A 20,652-nucleotide genomic window follows, 5' to 3' on the forward strand; every position below is an offset into this window, starting at 1 on the left:
AATGGCACTAACGTTCCTAGAGGAACTTCGCCGTCTCAACGTAGTATTACTTGCGTCATTTTTATTAGTACTTAGTTGAGATTTCTATGCCAAATAACACGCCTTGAATGCATTCTGAGTGGCAAGCTCTAGAATACCCGTGATCACAGTGCAAGTCGGAGGAAATTTCTATATATACATATATATACATAATGATAATAATAATAATAATAATAAGAAGAAGAAGAAGAAAAAGGAGGAGGAACATAACAGATAAGGTGGAGGCGATCTGGCGTAGTGGTAACATCCATACCTCTCACGCTCAAGATCACGAGTTCAGTTCTCACTTCCGATATTCTTCCAAAAATGGAAGCAAAAGTGACGAACCAGCCAAAAGTCTTTGAAAATCACTATAATACAGAAAAAAAACAAATAACAGATAAGGCAAAATGGCAAGAAGAAGCATTTGATTGAATCGTAAGATTATAAAATGTATGCAAACACAGATGTGGGTTTAAACACAAATACTCTTTAATCCTGGGAGTTTTTGCTAAACTTTGCATATAGATGAGTGTACCCCATAGGGAGTAAGTTGTAAAGAATCATGGTAGTGAAAACGCGAACTGACGCCGCTACTTAATACCGTGTCGGAAACTCATTACTGCGATTCAATGGATTATTAAATCATGTGTATGACGATATTGTGTGCCTGAAAAAAACACATGAATAAAAAAACAGCCTAGCATATTAACAGACCGTCAAAAACAAGTGTATTGTCCGTCACGAATGGGATTCCAAGATCAATCGTTATGTGTTTTCAATATCAGGACAATATGACAATCAAAACTCAAACCGGTAGCTACAGAAACGCGTGCTGTTCCTGGCCTATAAAAAATGCTTTTGTGCTGAAACAAATTCCACTGCAGGAAATAGAGTTTTTCATTGATCCAATCAGGTTATCTAATTATATGTTTTCGCTCAATGAGAATTCAATTTCAGTGCAATTCATTAGATTCAATCAACGCTATCCAATAAATACTCACAAAATTTCTTCGAAAGCATAATTCAGAGGATTATTGCAAGCAGGTTAAAAATAGATATGTGCCGCACATCCTCGTGGGTTTTTTTTGTTTCCCACACTCTGTGTTGTAATGCATTCACTGCAACAGATCTTATTCCAACCATTTCAACATTATGGTGGAAAAAATCACGTTATCACTTTGATTTCATTCTGCGAGAAGGAATGAACTAAGAAGTATCACAGTGAATGCCCATCACCTGTAGCCGAGTTTGCGCTGTTCGGATTGCACTGGTCGAGTGAACACATTTTTCACGTGGCCTCAAACAGAGACAACCTGTTGATTCTCTTCTTAGTTATCGGTTAATGTTGAGAAAGAACGGACATGAATGATAGACTTTATTCACAATTATACATCAATACATTTCTAACATTGATTAAATTCGATAATGTTCCTTTCGAAACATTTTTAAAAAATGACAAACTAACACAACCTCGCCTGTTTCACCTAGTGCTTCCAAGCACTAAAATCGAAATCACCAAACTTCTCGCACGGTATCGGGACGTTGTGTTGGCTCGATTTCAGAAAAGCGCGAGGAGCTTGATAAAAATCAAAGCGCTTGTCGACGTTGGCACATATGATACTGGCAAGTGAAACCTTTCCAATCTCGTGCAGCTGGTGCTTCGTGAAAGCACTCGGGTTGATTTTGTCCGTGTTGGTGTAATAGAAACGATCGCCAAACTTCAGACGGGCAAATTGTTCCGCAATTAGATGACCGAAGGTATGGCCCACCAATCCACCCTCCTCAGCGGGCTCCAGCAAACCCCCAATCCAGAGATCAACATCATCTGGGTGCTCGTAAACCTGTGACAGTTGGCTGCCCGCCGATCCGAACTCCTGGAAGCTTCTGGCTTTCGGCAATCCAGCCCAATCCCGATACGCGTTGTACGGTTGAAGGGCATGATCACGACCGCGCTGAATGTTGAGAGACGCCAGGTCGGAACCAAATGGTTGCCTTCCGGCGAACAGGAATCCAGCCAAACCAAGCGTTACGGAGCTATCCAGCTGCTGCTGCGGTTGATCGCCAAGGGATCGCATGTAATCGTCGAAACTACTGGAGTCCATGAGCCTGGAGGGATCATTGAACACCTCATGAATGGGAATTCTTTCCGTAGGAGCATTACGATGCTGTATGCTGAAAAAATGAATCGGTATTATTTGGAGGTGATATGAAACGTTTAGTTTCTACCGAAAATGTCCGTCAACGGTTGAGTGGCCAAAGCGGAAAGCGGCAGCAGAAACCTCGCTGAATACCACAGGTTTGATGTTCTGGTTGTACGAATCTATATGACCTTCCGAATCATCTACTAGCCCGTAAAACTTCGCCTTCTTCCATCCAACAATGATCGGGAGGTACTCGTTGTATAGTATCTTCTGAATTTCTGCCACCACTATTTTCCTCGCTTCTTGGTACACCTTTTCGTCACTCCAGTGGGGATTCACGTTGGTCAGAATCCCTGCGATACGGTTGTGCTCTCTCAGGAACAAATTTTGAACCTGCACCAGTGAAACAATCTGATTCACTCGATCATCCCCTGCTTCAAAGCAAACCCTAGCCCAGGGTTCGCAAACGGCCGGATTTCTGTTGAACGGAAGCATTTCAATGCCCACGGGGAACGTGCTGCGCAGTTGTCCTTTGTTGAACGTTCGAAGGGAAGCCGCAAGTTCCGAGCTAGATCCGTACACCGTGGATGCATCGACAAAATGGGTAACCTTGCTGAGCTGTTTGGCGTGTCCCAGCTTGCAGTTGCCTCCCCTAGCTAGTTCGAGCCGAACGAAGTTGAGACAGCGAACGCCAAACTTTGAATAGAACGGGTCATTCGGGGGTACTTCAATCGGGAGACAGGCAAAATGCTGCTGATCCCCCTGAAGAGCAGCCGAACCGTCCGGAGAGCAGCATTCGATTTCCTGGTTATCTGTAACAATTGCGAATGATGTTGGGATGAATAATGGGACATGCAGAAGAGATACTCACTTATTTTAATGCTTGAACTTCGAGTGATATCGTGTGCGATAAACTGACCAAACTGCATCAGCAAGAGGTTTAGCTTGAGGTCCGGTCGGTCCAGGTCGGCCAGCAGGGTAGCGGAAATGATTCGGGCACTCGGTAATAACTTGCCCGACACAGAGTGTACTCTGGAAGGATTGAAGTCGAATTACTTTCCACCATTACCATTTAAATTGTGAACAAGAACTAAATGGAAAATGAATAATTTTCATTTCGTGGTTCAGCTCAATATATTGACAGCTGTCAAGCTTGAATGCGGAGATGATTTTTTCCCATACAAATCCGTAGACTATTTTGAATTCATAGCATCTAAATATATATAGAAATGGGTTTTCATCTGTCTGTCTTTCTGTCTTTCTGTCTTTCTGTCTTTCTGTCTTTCTGTCTTTCTGTCTTTCTGTCTTTCTGTCTTTCTGTCTTTCTGTCTTTCTGTCTTTCTGTCTTTCTGTCTTTCTGTCTTTCTGTATTTCTGTATTTCTATCTTTCTGCCTTTCTGTCTTTCTGTCTTTCTCTCTGTCTGATGGACTTGGAAACTAGTGAACAGATCGGCGTGAAAATTTGTTTGCGGACGTTTTTGGGACATATGAGGTGCGTGGAAGAAAGATCAAATGCACAATACCGTACCCCTCGCAGCTGACAGTATAACAGTGATGTTGGTGTTATATCATAGCAGCAGTAGTAGCATACATCTCCACATCATTTCCCTCCTTCAGCAGATAACGGTGGAATAGGTAAGCCACACTTAATATTTCCTCTCTGTATCGGGTGATTTCACTGTAGGATTATACAAACAGCATTGAGGAACCCTTACAGTAAATATCAGAAGTTTCACAGGACCGGGTATGGTTTTTTGACGTAGGACTACGTCTTTCATTTCTGTACCGGGGTGTAAGTTCAAAGTTTCGAAAACGAGAGAGTGACGCTGGACTGCAAGGTTTTGAACGTTGATCCCTCTCTACCGGTTGAATGGAGTGGTATAACAATCACTTCATCCGAAAGATAAAATGTCAACGAGTTATATGATTGTCACTTATTGGTTCAAAAAATCGTTTCAGTATCTAAAAATTTGTTTTGAAAGCAAGCTATTGAAATCATAACAATCTAGCTCATTGATCATGATTGGTGATCGCAATGTGTTCCCGAACACGGACGCAAAATCTAGGCACATGGAGAAACCGTCATAGCAAATACATACAAGCTGTGATTTCTTTTGCTCGCTTGCATTAGTGTTTGGGAAACCATAGCGGACACATGCAAGGCGTGAGTACTTTTACTCGCATCAGTTTCTGTTCTGCTTTCGCATGGAACAGTCATGAAAAATTGTTTGCGTGTGAATGCTTACGAGCAAAGGAATATTCGCACCCATTTATGCATTCGACTTGGTGTTCTCGTGATGCAATCCAATTTTGGCGCTGCCATACAAATGAAACAAAAATTCTGGATTACTCGAGAATTAATCAAGCAAATGAAACCAAATTAGGCATATGGAGGTTTTGGGGTGCAATAAATGCATATATAGTGGCTAGATACTCCCCTCTCCTCTCTCAGGAGGGACTGCCATACAAATGAAACACAAATTTCTGCATTACTCGAGAATTAATTAGAGAATTAATAATAATCAAATTTGGCATGTGGTGGTTTTAGGGTACAATAGATGTTTTTACGGTGGTTGAACACTCCTCCTACCTCTCTAAGTAAGGACTGCCATAGAAATAAAACACAAATTTCTGCATAACTCGACAACTAATCAAACAAATGAAATCAAACTTAGAGGTTTTGGAGATCGTTTCTATGGTAGCTCGATACTCCTCCCTCCTCTCTAAAGGGGGCTCTCATACCAATGAAACACAAATTCCTGCATAACTCGAGAACTAATCAAGCAAATGACCCTTCTCTGGAAAATAATGCACGTATTTCAACAAAACATGAAAATTGAAAATTTTCGAAAATCTCTGAAGGAAAAAGGGAAAATTCGAAAAATTCAGATCGGATGTGTTCTACAATTACATATTGACAAGCGTTGTAAGTCCATTTGATGTTTGCGGTAGCGAAATTGATCTTCGTTCGAAAGTGAAAATGGATTTTAATGTGATAAAACTCCTGTATCTTCTTCTATCTATATAAATAAAAATGGATCGCCGAATTTGTTGATAAGAGTAAAACTCGAGTAAGGAATTGTCTGATTTGAGCTGTCCTCATTCTATCATATTTTCTGTATCATTTATTCCATTTGTCGGAGAAACATGTTATTTGCAAGTGGAAGAAAAATCTTGCACGAGAATTGTGTCTGAAAATAATCTGATATCATAATGTCGAGTTTTGGTAGAAGTACTGAAAAAATGATTTTAAAGGGTAAATTAGGAGATCAATCAATGAACAGTTCTGCGCCTGGACCCATGAACATGCGCTTAGTAAGAAAATGTGGATGTGATAACGAAAAATAATTTTTTGGCGGGACGAAGTTTGCCGGTTCAGCTAGTTACCTATATAATTTCGGCCCAATTGGGAATAGATTCAGTGCAAAAAAAAGGGATCGGTTCTGGACCATGTCGGTTTGGGACCGACATTTTTGAAGGTGTCGAAAAAAAGGACATCCGATTTGACCTTTATTTTCCTCTTTTTCAACGCTTACGAACCATACCCCGACCAGTGGAAAACAAAGTTGGAGAGTATTCATTCATTTGAATGCCAAAATTGTCAAAAAACAAAACTTTTATGTGATTAACTGCCATTGCAGCTTAGGGGGTTGGGTCAGGGCCACTCTCGCCTGTATAAGATTGGATATATCTCAAGAAAGGTTTCATGTAAAATCACACGTATATTTCATTTTTCATATTCGTTTTTTGGTAAATTCATATTTTCATATTGGTGGGTCTGACATGGCATAACTACATATCAAACTTTGTTAAATTGAAAGGGTTGTCTAATAGTTAAAATATTTTTAAAACATCGAGGGCACAAGTTTTGAGTTATAAACATTTTCAGTGATTAATACAAGTTTAAGTAAGAATTAAGAATTTTTAACGGCTGATTATTAAACCTCAACCTCAGTTTTCATGAAAAAAAAATATTAAAAAAAACTATAGTGCCCTTGGTCCGGGAACCACGTAGTAAACATTGAACAAATACAATCAATCATAACAAAATCCATTTTTTCGCAAGTCATTATTGTTTCAAAGAAGATTATTGATAATTGACTTCAATTCGATATGTCGAATTTCTGAATCGGTCAAGTAGTTCAAAAGTTATGAATTTGAATAAAAAAAATTTTGGAAAAAGGGGAAACTTTGATTTTTCAGCCCTCCGCTCAACCCTTCTACGGCTAGTGGCAGTGTTGCCACCAACCGTTTTATTTTTTCTATTCTTTAACAATAAATTATCACTTCTAGCCTTATGTGGTAACTAGTTATGATATTTAGCAACATGCTTGATTCTTTTGAGCGCGAAAAAATGAAAAACTATACATTTTGTTAACACCAACTCCCAATTTAGAGCAGCAAGAGCAAATTTCCCAAAAAGCCATTGGAAAACAATCAAATTGTTAATGTTTTCAATACTTATGAACTGTTTACAACCTGCTGAGTCTGATCATGAATTTTACTATTTTTTTTTGTTTAACCCAAATTCAAATGTAAAAAAAGTCATGTTTATCATCAAGCGTTTACCGCTAGACGGGTAGTGACAGCTATATTACCATCAAAATTTTACGCTAGACGGGCAGTGGCAACTATAGTGGCTCCAATTGTTTTGCGTATTGACAAAAAATGTTTTGTGTGCATGTAAACATGTCGTTGTATTGTAGTTTGCGTTGATTCTCACGGCCCGTTAAAGGGTTAACTTTGAAAAATCATAACTCAAAAAAGAGAAAAACGCCTATCTGATTTTTGGACATATTATGTAAAAAAATCGGCTTCCAAGAAGATAAATATGAAAAAATATGTAATGAAAATGTAAACTGTAAAAAAACACATACAATCAATGATTACGAAAACATAATCCATGGTTTCGCGAGAATAATAGACTAGACTCATTGGCTTGATATGTTGATCATTTGAATCGGTCCAGTACACACATCTTTTTCATTTGCATCATGTACAATGTACAGTTAAAAAAAAGGAACTGAAACTCTAAGTAAAAACTCGTCCACTACCGTTACCGCGTGATGTGCTCATACCTTGGAGCCCACACCCCATCCTCATAGGCAGGTGGGAGTAGTTTATGGAACGGATAACCTGCCGCCCCGGCACTAGTTCGTTCCGGATGCAGATTGTTACACGTGCCATCGAAGGACCTGTAATGTGCGTGTGGATCACATTGGACGGCCTCAACACAACGCTTCCGTCTGTGCCTGGGCATTCGAGCAAAGTGGTCCATCTGGCGTTCCTCCATGGTCAGATTGATGGCATCGGCGAAATGTTTGCTTGCGAAAACTTTCTCATAGATATCGTGATGCTCCGAAATAGCCTCATCCTGGAGCGGCGTTTGCAACAGCGGGTGAAACAGAGGCTCGGTGTTGCCTTTGGCGGTCATGGCCGCAAGGTTCTGGTTAATATGGTGAAGTTTATCTGCATACATCTGCTGTCCCTTGTGTAAAGCATTTGCCAGCACGTGGTCGTTATCATGCCCCTGGTTGCGTCTCTTGTAGTGAGCCACATTTTTGGCCTTTTTATGGCGACATAACCCTTCTGTATTGAAAACTGTTATGCACGGACCCAAATCGGTCTCATGAGAAGGAAACCGTGATATCGGCACACACTCTCCTCCGGCCGGTCCACATCCTGCGGGAGTGAAAAAATTTACTAACTTCCGCCGAACCGCATTTTTTTCTATACTTTACCATTTATCGGACTCAGTTGCAACTCACCGAGTACACATTTACCGTGCCAGAAGCAAAGCGCTATAAAAAGACGTACCAGGGCATATTTTCCCGGCATCTTGTTCCGCGAAAAGTGCATTGGTAACAAATTTTGACCCACAATTATAAAAAAGATGAAGCAGTGATATCACCAGACCGTTAAACAAACAATACACAACACATCACAGTTTTATCATTTCATGGTAATTATTTGCGTTCAGTTTTGACAAGTGCTCGATACGGTCCAACTGGCATCAGCTATCGAGCTACCCCGAAACGAGGCGTTTGACAACAGATACAGCCTCAAACTATCGCGCGCACACACACACACACACACACACACAGTTGAATAACCGGAAATGAACAAATTAAATTGTGTGGTTTGCTGTTTTCTATTAGAAGCCGCTCAATAGTGATATTGAACAATGCATTATACATCATTACCTGGATATAAATGTGTGCAAGAATTGCGACACAAATCGGATTGCTTCTATTGTGCATTCACAGCCACAAATTTTTTGTCTGTGTATTGGAATGAACGAGCTTCCACCGAGGGGCTTTTCGAAATACAATTTTGCCTCTCGCATTACTATTCAGCCTAACGAAATAATTCGCAGACAGAACAAAAAGTTTAACATGATTAAATCATTTCAGCATAAACTAAGTATGTATTCAAAATACTGTGGAAACAAACAAAACCTATCACAACACGTGGTGATTCAATCAGGAACATTATGACGGAACGATCATAACCCAACATTTTATATAGGGTCTACGTAGTTCCATTTATTGATCCTCTAATTGGATATTTTAAGGCTCGGGAGAGTATCACCAATGAATTAAACTAAATTTGTTGTTTCCACGTTATCAGATTTACTCAACACCTTTTTGTCCCAGAAATGAAACATGAGTAACGATAAAGGTACACATATCGATAATAAATTTTAAAGGGTCATTTTACTTATTGAAAATAATGCCTTGGTTACATTGTTGATTTGCATGTTGTTGAGGATGTAAAACGGTTTCATGTCATAATCAAATGTAATTCACAAAATATGGAAACCACAGTGATATTGTTCATTGTTTGGATAAAAACTTAGCTGACATAGTCTTAATGAATTAAAACTTAAAACTAAAACATTGAAACACAACATTGAACACATCGGATTTCACAATTCTGTTTTTGAAGTTTGTTCCAAATCACTCCAAAAACAAAAAAACTGACGAGAACGTACGGATCATTCCCGAGATCGGCTCATGTTGCCCAAACGATGATCGATGTTGAAGCGGCTGCAGCAAATACGAGGATCGTAGAATTCTGCTGGGAGCACGAAAGTTCACCATCTCGAGCAGGTGAGGCGCATCAATTTCACCACCAGCTGATTTCATTTTCACCACAAAGAAGTTTGACAATGAAATTAGCTTGTTGAATACGCCTTCGTCTCTCAAGTGTATCTAGATTCAGCAAGCGACATCTAGCTACATATGGCGGCAGGTTCCGGAGATCACGCCATGGCAGATGCCTGAGCGCTCTTCGAATAAAACATGTTTGAATCCGCTCAATCCTGATGCTCCACATATGCTGGTATGGGATCCACACTACCGATGCAGTCTCGAGAATCGGCCGAACAAGAGAACAGTACAGCGAATTCAGACAATAGGGATCAGTGAAGTCCCTAGAGATTCTCGATATGAATCCAAGCTGACGATTAGCCTTAGTGATCAATGCAGATCGGTGTGCATCGAAAGTGAGCTTATGATCGAGAACAACGCCCAAGTCGTTAACCTGACTGACTCTCTCTAAAATCAAATCATCGATTATGCAGTTGAATATAATTCGCTGTTTTTTTACGTAGAACTACGTCTTTCATTAAGGGTGCCAAATCAGAAAACAGGTCACGGTTTTATGAAATAAAGTGAACGTTAATAACTATTTTTGCCGCGAACGGATTTTGATGATTTACGTACTAAACGAATCGGAAATTCCCTAAGATTTGTTTAATATGCTATACATTCGAATCCCCTGGTTTGTAAATGTATAAAATTCATGAAAACTTTAAGCGTTTCCATTTTCCCATACATTTGTTCTGTCCATTTGTGTGCTTTCCCGAACAGAGCTATCAATAACGAGAAACGAAGGGGAAATCGTAGGATTTAAAATCTCTGTTAACAAAGGAAAAGAAGAAGAAGGCAGGGGAACACTTGCCTAGAGTATAAACAGTGGATCTCGCTGAGACTAACTTTTATTCGGCATCGGACTGTTGAGCAATCCAGATCACTTTGCTTTCGTTGCGCTTCGATCTAAGATTGGACCCCACCAGTGGTAATCCAACTTAGATATCGTCGTGTGGTTTTTTCAGTTCGTTTTTCGCGTTATTCGTATCGTGTGTTTTTCTTTCCGCGTCATGATTTAGACGCGTCGCGTGATGTGTGATGAGCAAGAAAAAAAGGAAGGCAGGCTACCTCAGGCCCTGCAACAAACGAACGCATTGCCAGGGAAAATAAAATTTTGAGGCAAGCGTCATCTAATGATGCACCCAATGTTGGTGCAGTAAAAAGCGCTCGCACTGAACCGAGCCTTCGCGAGTGTGACACCACATCGAAGAACAGTGAAGTAGGCGACTTCGGCTCGTCGATCGAAAATGTAAACGCCGTTACCCAGGCAGCAACCAAAATCAAGCTCCTCCCGCTGGTGGTGAAGGCGGTCGCTCTTGACAAACTCATCAGCGAATTCGCATCGATGTGTGTTACAGCAGAATACAAGCTATGTGGCATAATTCAGTCTTTTTCCAAGCAGGGCTTCGTTGGTGCCTTTGACATTGCATCAATTCATCAAACTGACGTTATGGCGAAGCATGCGTTAAGGTTATGCGCCAAAAAATTATTTGGGGAATACCAGGCATCTTGAATGTCGTACTGGAATGTTATCAGTTATTTGGGTTCGCGTGCCTGTCGCAAAACTGCCTTCAACTAGGATTGTATTTGCGATAATCTTGATCATAATGAAGCGATGCTGCTGTTTTCGAGGTTGTTGATATTAACAAAAAGAGTTTATTTTGCTTGTTTAGTCACCAAGAAGAAAGTAAATGTTCTGGAATGTTGTATGTGATTAGGTTTCGCTTGCCAGAAGCAAAACTTCCTCCACAAAGGGTGACAGCTGTGCTTATCTCAAGCATGAGAAAGTAATGCAACTTTTTTCGAGGCCAGTACTATTAACAGAAGCATTTCTTTTGAGAATAGCACAAAGTGATGAGAAGTGTTTATATTCCTAGTAGTTTCAACCCACCAATGTATGACTCTGTATGCATGCTATGGCGAACGCTTGTTCGGCGCTTGGTTTACGTTATACGAACGATGCCTTGAGGTGTGATTCCACTGAGGCAATACTAAATAACATGTAGCATGATATTTGATACTTGCAAGTGTTGTCATTGTTGTTGTTTCCATGCGGTGCCAAAGATATATTAATGTAGTTTTGAGATGTGGAATATTGGTGCTGGTGCAACATGTATATAATCGACTGTAGCCGAACGCTAATCCGGTGGCCTTTTTCGCAATTGACGTATGTCAGCATTTGTAGTAAATTTTCAATGCATTGACATGAAATAAACTGCGACATAAGATAAGCTAGTGTATTGTTCTGCGAGGGCAAGAATAGTACAATGAAAAAACTATTTCCGAGATTATTCTACTATGCAGTTGTTTCTACAATTTCACAGCATTATAGAATAATATCCGAAGGTATAAACGAGCGACTTATATAAAATAACAGCGTAGTTCTACGTCAACAATGCGGTCGTATCTGGGACACAACCTTCTATAATTTTTTCGGTGAAAGCTCATGATCACACACTTGGTGATGCTTATGGTTACTTTATTCAAGTAGCACCAACTGACGAACTGTTCAAGCAAGCTCTGTAGTCGACGACAATCCTTAAGAGTTCTGATAGCCAAATAAATCTTCAAGTCGTCTGGGTAGATCGACACGCAGCCGGATGCTAGAATAAAAGACACATCATTGTAGAATATCGCGAACAGCAGTGGCCCTAGATTACTGCCTTGTGGAACTCCCGAACGAACAGCAAACGGAGACGAAGTGTGATATTGGAGCTTAACACGGAGCGATCTTCCAGAAAGGTATAACCTCATCCAGTTGATGAATCCATCAGAAGCACCAAGACGGGATAGCTCAATTCGGTCGAAAGCGGCTTTTATGTCGGTGTAAATAGCATCAACCTGAGCACGTTCTTCTAGGCGGTTGCACAGAACGATGAGAACTCGAGAAGATTGGTGCTTACCGAGCGTCCTGGCATAAAACACATGTTGTACTGGTGAGATATAGCTCTTAACTTCGAAAAAGACAACATCGTTCACAATCATCTCAAATAGCTTAGAGGCGGCAGATAAACTGGTTATCCTGCGACAGTTGCTCACGTTACACTTGTCTCCTTTTGTGAAGATAGAAAACACAAATGAGTTCTTCCACATATCCGAAAAGACTCCTTGATCCAGCGAAGCTGTGTATATGTGGGAGAGTGGTGACGCCAAAGCTGAAGCACAGCGGCAGAAAACTATTGCTGGAATTCCATCTGGACCAGGAACCGTTGAACGTTTCAACTTTTTTTACGGACTTCTGTACCATCAGTGGAGTAACAACGAATGACCGCAAGTCTATTGGATGTTCTGGAACGTTAGCAGCAGCCCTCTCGGTTTCAGATGAGGTGGCTGCATCAGCGACATACACTGAAGCAAAATATTTTGAAAACGAATCACACGTTTCCGGGATAGACGACGACTCCGAACCACCCAAAAACATCTTAGATGGAATGACGCTTTGAATTGACAAAAATCCAGAAACTCCTTGGATTCCTACGTAAGTTTGTCTGCACACGAAGCACGTATGATTTATAAAGAGAAGCGTTAAGGCTGCGGTATGCATTGCTCGCAAATTGAAAGTTATGCATAGTTTCAACCAAGATGGTGGAGTTGACAGGTGTCTCGTAACTTACACTATTTAGAAAAGACGTATGAGAAATGGTTTGAAATTTGTTTATGTTATTACTTACGTTGGTATGGTTACATTTGATGTCGTCGAAGGTATTTGAAGCAGTATAATAAATAAACAGTTGTCGTTGAAAATAGTAACCTAGTAACCTTTATGCATATGCTTCCGGCAGCTGGCTCGGCTAATGTGATATGATTTATTCAGGGAATGTTTTGATCATGATATCGCCACTGGCGCATAATTGGCAGCTTTGTTTTTTGTGCTGGTTCATAACGGCAATCAACCGTGCCGGAGAAACTGTAGTCAATGTTTAGTGTTGCTTGGGTACGATCTATGTAAATAAATTCAAACATACGGGATATGTCCGAGCGGCAATTCTGACATTACGTTTTAACCCACGGCTTACAGAGACAAGGCTAGTTCTTTAGCGAGTAAACATTTTTTTTATGACGTCATCCGAATTGTCAGTGTAAACAGTCGCCAGTTGTATTTTGTTTTCCGACTTACGCGTAAATGTTCCTGAAATGAAAAATCGAAAATGGTTCAATGTGCTGTGAGCGGGTGTATAAATTATGAAAATAACATTTTCGGTCCAAAAAAGAGATTCTTTCGCTTTCCGAAAAACCGAGAATTATGTTCTTTGTGGATAAATGTTTGCGAAGTCAACAGTGATTTGAACGTAGCCAAGGCGAGGGTATGCTCTGATCACTTTTTAGATGAGGACTACCGATTGAAGGACATTCTACTAAACACCGAATGGAGCAAACGAATGCTGCGGGAAGATGCGGTTCCAAGCCAATTATTGCCTGCGGGAAACAATTTTGTTGCGAAAAACGAAATCACCGTATCCGAACGGAAGGAAATCGTACAGGAGGCTATTTCTGAGTACGACAGGTAAGGGAATTTCAAAATGTTCCTCCTTGTTGATGTTCATCGAAGTAGATCCAGAACATATTGTTTACTTCAATGATTCAGATGACGTCACTAAAAAATGACTGATCCGGAGTAGCTAGCCTTGGCTCTGTAAGCCGTGGTTTTAACCTTCCACTTCACTTTCTATGGTTTCAACAGTTCGTCGATGTCGCAATTTGCGTTGACAAGAATTTTTATTGCGCCGTAAGACGCGAAGAAGTGGAGTGCTCCATACTGGAGACATCTTAGGTTTTTTTCCGTGGAGTATTCGTTATGAGTGTAGGGTTCATTATAATATATATTCTACAGAATTTCTATAAATCTTGATAGATGCGCAGATTCACACCTGCGAGTGTTGACCCTTGGTTGAACGGACCTGGGACTTGACAGATGAAGAGGGGAAGAAATGGACGGCCGTGAATTATGGTGAGAATTAGAGAATTGTTTGAGAATTGCTGTGATGAACACTATAACGAGCCAGCCGCCAACGATTTCGCAAAAACGTGTCGCCGTGCCATTAACGTCCTGGCCAAGGGCACTTCAACTGTAGCTACTCAAAAACTCATTAAATGCAGCGAAATCAATTTTAGCGTAATCCAGCGAACGTTCGCTTTTGCTTAGATCTTCAGCAGTCGACAGAGATCCACCTTTAGCCGATAAAGACAGCACTTACGGAGGATGGTGCAGATCCACTGCTAGCAGCCGCAAAACGGATTCGGAGATAGTTATGTTGATGTCGGCTGCGCAAAAAAAACAGATCAAGTGTACGGCCCAGAGAATTCCGAATGAAGTTATGTTGCTGAAGACCGAGAAAGGCGACTCCGTCCACTAGAACAGCACTCGCTGTAGAGGTCAAAGAGGGGTTCATATTAACAACTGAATCGGATTGCGGTTCCCACGCAATATGGGGCTGATATTATACTGCCTGAGTGAGTACGTGGAGCGTTGAAGAATAAAAACTAGAAGTTGGTTATATCTATATTACCGCAAGGTGAACGTAGGACTACCGTTGGCTTAGAAATCAATAAGTAACAAGCATATAAATCATAGACATTTCATCTTTCAAATAAAGTAACTGTCATACCACTTCGTTGAGCCGGAAAAAAAATTAACGCTCAAAGGAGGAACCGATTCCTTCTCGGAAATACCCAAAGCAAATAGTACCCTCTGCCCAACCACCGACAATTGAATCGTCGATGGATAGCGGCATTCGATGATAGAACTGCTGCCGTCACCAAACAATACGGCTCCGTTCAGTTCGGCGGCAGAAAAGAAATGGGATTGGGAGAGAAGAGATGCTCATGTCACATCGGAATGGATTTCCGAGCGGGCACCAGCTTATATACAGATTTGTGTGATTTGAATAGCCTGTTTTCAAAGCATTTTTTGAGCTATTGAAACAAGTTTTTTATTCAATAATTAACAAGCATATAACGAGAAGACATTATATCTTTTGAAATAAGTGGTTAACATTCAGTTGGTTAGGAGGTGTCAACATTCAAAATCTTGTTGTTCCGGAGTAATGCTCTCGTTTTTGAAACTTTGAGCTTATACCCTAGTATAGAAATGAAAGACGTAGTTCTACGTAAAAAAAAAGAGATTTCCAGTGAAATCAATCGGTGAAATTCGCTTGGCGTGGGAAAAATCTCTTTTTGACCATCCTATATTCGCACACTGGTCTCACAGACCGAGAAATCGAAAATTCTTTCATTTCTCAAAAAAAATATCAACACTACGACTTTGGGATTCTCCATAGCTTCCTCATTCGTTGTTCGTCATTGTTTAGCGTATTCGCAATGACAGTGATACAGTGTCGACGTCATAATTTGGATCCTAAACACGAACTCCGTGTCTTCTAATCGTATAGAGATTACACTATCAGATTAGAACACTCGAAGTCAGTTTTAAAATTTTCAAATTTGAATGACCAATTCCACATCATGTTATTTAATTACATAAAACACGATTTCCAGACTCTTATTTAACCATTTGTCTATACGTTTCCGACATTTTTACTGAAACTTTTCATTATAATATAAAGTTGTTCTCGAAAAGAAATTTTTCCACCACCTTCAAAGAAAAGTATTTTTCATTTGAATAGAATACTAATTTGATACGGAGAAGTTAATTTTCATTCATAATTTAAATTTTAAAAACGTGTTTATTCCGACCGAAAATCAATTATTATCTTTGACACTCCTCTAAACTCGTAAACGAAGCTCAATGCTGTCAAAGCGAATCGCAAGGTTTTGATACGAAGGGAACGTATTTCACTTGTTTACTATAATCGGTCTGTGACACCGACGCGAGTATAGAAGTAACATTTTTGGACATGTGGCTTTTTTTCCTATTTGAGGCTCTTTTGAACGACTTAATATACGGGTGACGAGTAGAACAAACCATAGCTTCTAACCAGCACGATACACGAAATTGCACGTGATTCCAAGTGGTTCCATGCCACATTATCCCATTATCACCATTATCCTTGCCACATTTTTCAACCAGTATTTATGACTCTACTATGGACTGAACAATATCGGCAAGAAAACAAATCGCAGGAAATTTCTAGAAATCTTTTTATATCGTCTTATTATAACCCGTAAAAACAAGCATTAAGACGAGTAAACGAGTGAATTTACCAAGAACAAAGATACAAAGAATATTAGAAAAATGCAAACTTGATGTTCCAGAACCTTTATCATGTGATAACTATTTAGGAGGTCGATATACATTCATGCCTTCGAAAAAAGATCCGAAAACATATTACAACTGCATGAAATTTAAAAAATTGATTTGTCTCGAATATGCAGTTACGGTATGTTCCAATTCTTACACCAATGAAACCACAACCGGTTGATACGTTTTATGTTATGTCATAGTCCTTCATATTTTTGTTTATTATGTTCAGTTGCTTTCTTCCAATTAATAACAGGAAAAAATCGAATTTCTTTATTTGTGTTGTTGTATCAAAAATTACTCTGTTTTGAGGAGGTTAAATTTGATGACTATTATAAATGAATGAAGATGAAGAAAATAGACTTCAAAATCGATGTACCCGTAGAAATCCGCTTTGCAAATATACATGCAAGTCGGGGGTGTTTTTGTTCCCACCGAGCTGTGTTTCCCTTACACGGACTTAAAAATCAATACATGGGGGAATCCGCTTTGCAAATACATGCAAGTCGGGGGTATTTTTGGTGTTGAATACTTTTGTACTCGCTTGTCGTGCAGACCGGAATATGTTTCCTTAAAACGTAAACGTACGTAGAAGCCTGGGAAAATCGTCATTTCAGATACTAGAGGTGAATGAACTTTCGCGGTTCGAGAACTATGTAAACATGAGATGTGCAATAATTTCAGAGGAAAATGTAAAATACAATGATTGTTTAGCAATTCTTCCGTTCACATCTTTTGGTAGTCCTAAGCATCATATCAAACGTAAAAGGATGTTAATCAAATTTACTTCTAACGAAGAACATAATCTAGTACAATGCATGAATTGATCTATATGGCGACTTTCAAACTTTTTACTTACAAAGACAAATATGTTGAATTCAATTGAATTCGAAAATTGTTTCATTCAATCGATAATTTATTCAATACAATACAAATACTTACTAATACAACGGTAGTCCCCTGTCAACTCTGCCGTTATGTCATAGATATAACTCACCCATTTTTTTCCACAAAGGTAATTCGCAGGACTAGAGGCAAAAAACAAAAAAGGGATGAAATGAAACCATATAATATTCGAAGTGGTACATAAGTGGATTGCATAATTTAATTGTGTAGTTCTACGTCGAAAATGCGGTGGTATCCTAGATACAATCCCTTACATTTTTTTTCTAAAGTAAAAGTCATTGGAAACCGTACATTTTTTCATCTTTCAGGTAATCTATAAATGCCTCGCCAAAAACGTTGCATATTTGATTTTTGAGCTAAGCCAGTCATCTTGCCATTATCACATTATCTTGTCTGTCTTGTTCGGAGTGACGGGGCGTTGTCATCAAGAAAAATCATTTTATGTTGCCTTTTCTGATATTCCGGTCGTTTTCATTTCGATCATTTATTTTCAATAACGCTCACTATTGAGGGGGTATTCTAGTGTAGAGGTTCGAATTTCGGACGTTTTATCGAAAAAATAAAACAAAGAATGTTTTTAATATCCATTATATTATTGTTTGATTATTTATCTTTCGACATTAAAACAAAAATTTAACGGCAAAAATATGCTTAATCAAAATAGTTACAAGTTGTGGAGCCGATCTGGCGTGGAGGTAACATCCATACTTCTCACGCTCAAGATCACGAGTTCAATTCTCACTCCCGACATTCTTCCAAAATGGAAGGTAAAAGTGACGAACCAGCCAGAAGCGTTGAAAGTCACTATAATACAGAAAAAAAAAATAGTTACAAGCTGATTAACTGAAGGTGTTCAAAAACAGGTGTATCATGGCGAACGCGATTTCAGCCCTTCTGTTTATCTGAAACAAAAAAAATCGGACAAATTCTGAATCAGTAACGATGCCGCTATCGTATGAACTGTGTTTTTGACTTGTTAGAGAGTCAAAAACACATTTTTTTCTGACAAAATAGTGGGCGTTTGAAGAATAAATTACTGTTTAAAACGTTTTTTTTAAGTTTCACCAATTTTCAAAAATAATGAAATTAAAAAAATATTTTTTATTGGTTCATGCTATTAAGAGAAGAATACAGATTGTATTCATATAAATACAACATAAATCGGGTCAATAGAACTTGAGATATCGTGTACCGTAAACCAGGGGCAAATTGATCACGATTTTCAGAAAAATGTAAATATTTCACGAAATGTTTTATTTAATTTATACTCAATTACTTTTAAAAACAATACTGGTAGCAAGATAACAAAACTTTATAATTTTTTTTCAAAAAATTTGCTGAAACGTTAGTTTGGAAAATTTTAGCGGAAATTTTCAAAACACATATCCCGCATATTTTTAGGGTGGAATTGATCAATGTATTTTTTTTCATTATTTTCTAGGGTGATATGCAAGAAAGTGTATAAAAATTCACTGATTTCTTTACCCATAGTAATATAAATGTTAATTCAAGGGTTTGAGAATACTGAATCTGATGTAATTCACCTAAAATGTAGTCGTGACTTTCTCACATTTAAACTTAAAGTTTGAACTGCAAGTCATTCGTAGACCGTCCGGGTTACCCTAATTTGGCCGAAAACCTTGCAATGATCTAGTATTGACAAACCATGAAGTTCGATATGCTGCACGATGGAACTTGGTTCTGATCGAGAAGTGGTCACTTCCCTCGGAAACCTGCTCCGGATAATATCCGGGTTATGTCAATGAGGTCATATAGGCTTGAATTCATCGCAAATTAGCTAGTTTCAAAAAATCACGGAGTATGATACTACAAATGGCGGACTTTTGTAAAAAAATTTTTTTTGTAAAATTGATTTTTCTCGCTTATTTTAATAATAATTATAACTATTTGATCACTATTTCAACTCGTACAGAATCAGCTGAGTGTGAATTTATATTTTCAGCATCTGTTGATATCTGTTTTGATGTATTGAGAATGTGTTAATTTACCATGCTTGAAAATGCCATGAAACCATGAAACGAAAATGCTGTCCAGGAAAATATAAAATTTTTTTCAGCATGTTAAAATGATTAGATAATTCACCGTTACATAGCGGTTTTTTTATATCTCATCTTTGCGATTTTTAATAAGCTTCTAGGAGCTCAGGGATTTTTCATGAAAAATAACTCTTTTTTTACAAAAAATGACCGCCATTTGGAAAATTTTTTGAATTTTTCAAAAACCCCTGTGTAACGTTCTAGGTATTGTCCTATAGATTCAAAATATTCAATAGAATTCGTTCTGCAACTCCCCATTGCTTCAGAACCGATACCACCAGCAAGGTACCTATGTTCAGACAACATCTACGCATCCAGCTGTCAACAGCGTAATAAGCATTATTTGTGCACTTAAAAAAATGGAAAATACATCTTCAAATATACCTTAAACAATATTCAAAATTCCCGAATTCCTAGCATTCGAGAAAATCCACGAAAGTTCATTGTATTTCGACCTTCCACGTATTTTTTTAAATTTTTTTCATTAGGGTGGCCATTTCCATCTTTTTTTTTACTTTTTCCCCAAAATGGCTTTTTTTAAAAAATTATAACTTTTGAACCACTGAACCGATTAAGATGATCGACATATCAAATTGAAGCCAATAAGCTAATCTTTTATTAATTTTAATATTGAACTTGCAAAAGAAGTGGATTTAATTTTCGTAATCATTGATTGTATTCGTTTTTGTTCTCATGGCTTTGGGCGCTATATTTTTTTATATTTTTTCTTGAAAGCTGAGGATTTTTTACATAACATATCCCGATATCAGAGATGCTATTTTTTCGTTTCTGAGTTATGATTTTTCAAATTTAATCGATCAATCGAAATAAAACAATTGTTCCTCATTTTTTCCACTACAAAAATTCGTAGCTTTTGAACTACTGGACCGATTCATATGATCTACATATCAAATTGTATCATTAGCTAGTTTTGTTTGAAAAAATATGACGAAAAATTTGGAATTTTTTTTTGTAATTATTGATTGAGTCAGTTTTCATAGTTTTCTCGGTTAAAGATAGAGGGCGCTATATTTTCTTATATTTTTTATTAAAAGTTGAGGATTTTTTTACATAACATAACATTTTTTTCGTTTTTAAGTTATTATTAGAAATGAAACTGATATCCGTTAACTATCTGGTATCTGACCTATCCGACCAATGCCCCCGACTTGCAT

General features: G+C 38.6%; 1 protein-coding gene across 1 annotated transcript; it reads right to left on the reverse strand.

Moving 5' to 3' along the window:
- Positions 1-1,383: 1,383 nt before the first annotated feature.
- On the reverse strand, positions 1,384-8,307 carry LOC129763264 (chorion peroxidase). Its single transcript, XM_055762162.1, has 5 exons — positions 7,904-8,307; positions 7,241-7,844; positions 3,034-3,194; positions 2,248-2,974; positions 1,384-2,193 (listed from the first exon to the last, which is right to left on the reverse strand). Exons 1-5 carry the CDS (start codon positions 8,019-8,021, stop codon positions 1,506-1,508), a joined length of 2,298 nt encoding a protein of 765 aa, XP_055618137.1. The 5' UTR covers positions 8,022-8,307; the 3' UTR covers positions 1,384-1,505.
- Positions 8,308-20,652: the final 12,345 nt, after the last annotated feature.

This window comes from Toxorhynchites rutilus, chromosome 1 (assembly GCF_029784135.1).
Source record: "Toxorhynchites rutilus septentrionalis strain SRP chromosome 1, ASM2978413v1, whole genome shotgun sequence".
Lineage (NCBI taxonomy): Eukaryota > Metazoa > Arthropoda > Insecta > Diptera > Culicidae > Toxorhynchites > Toxorhynchites rutilus.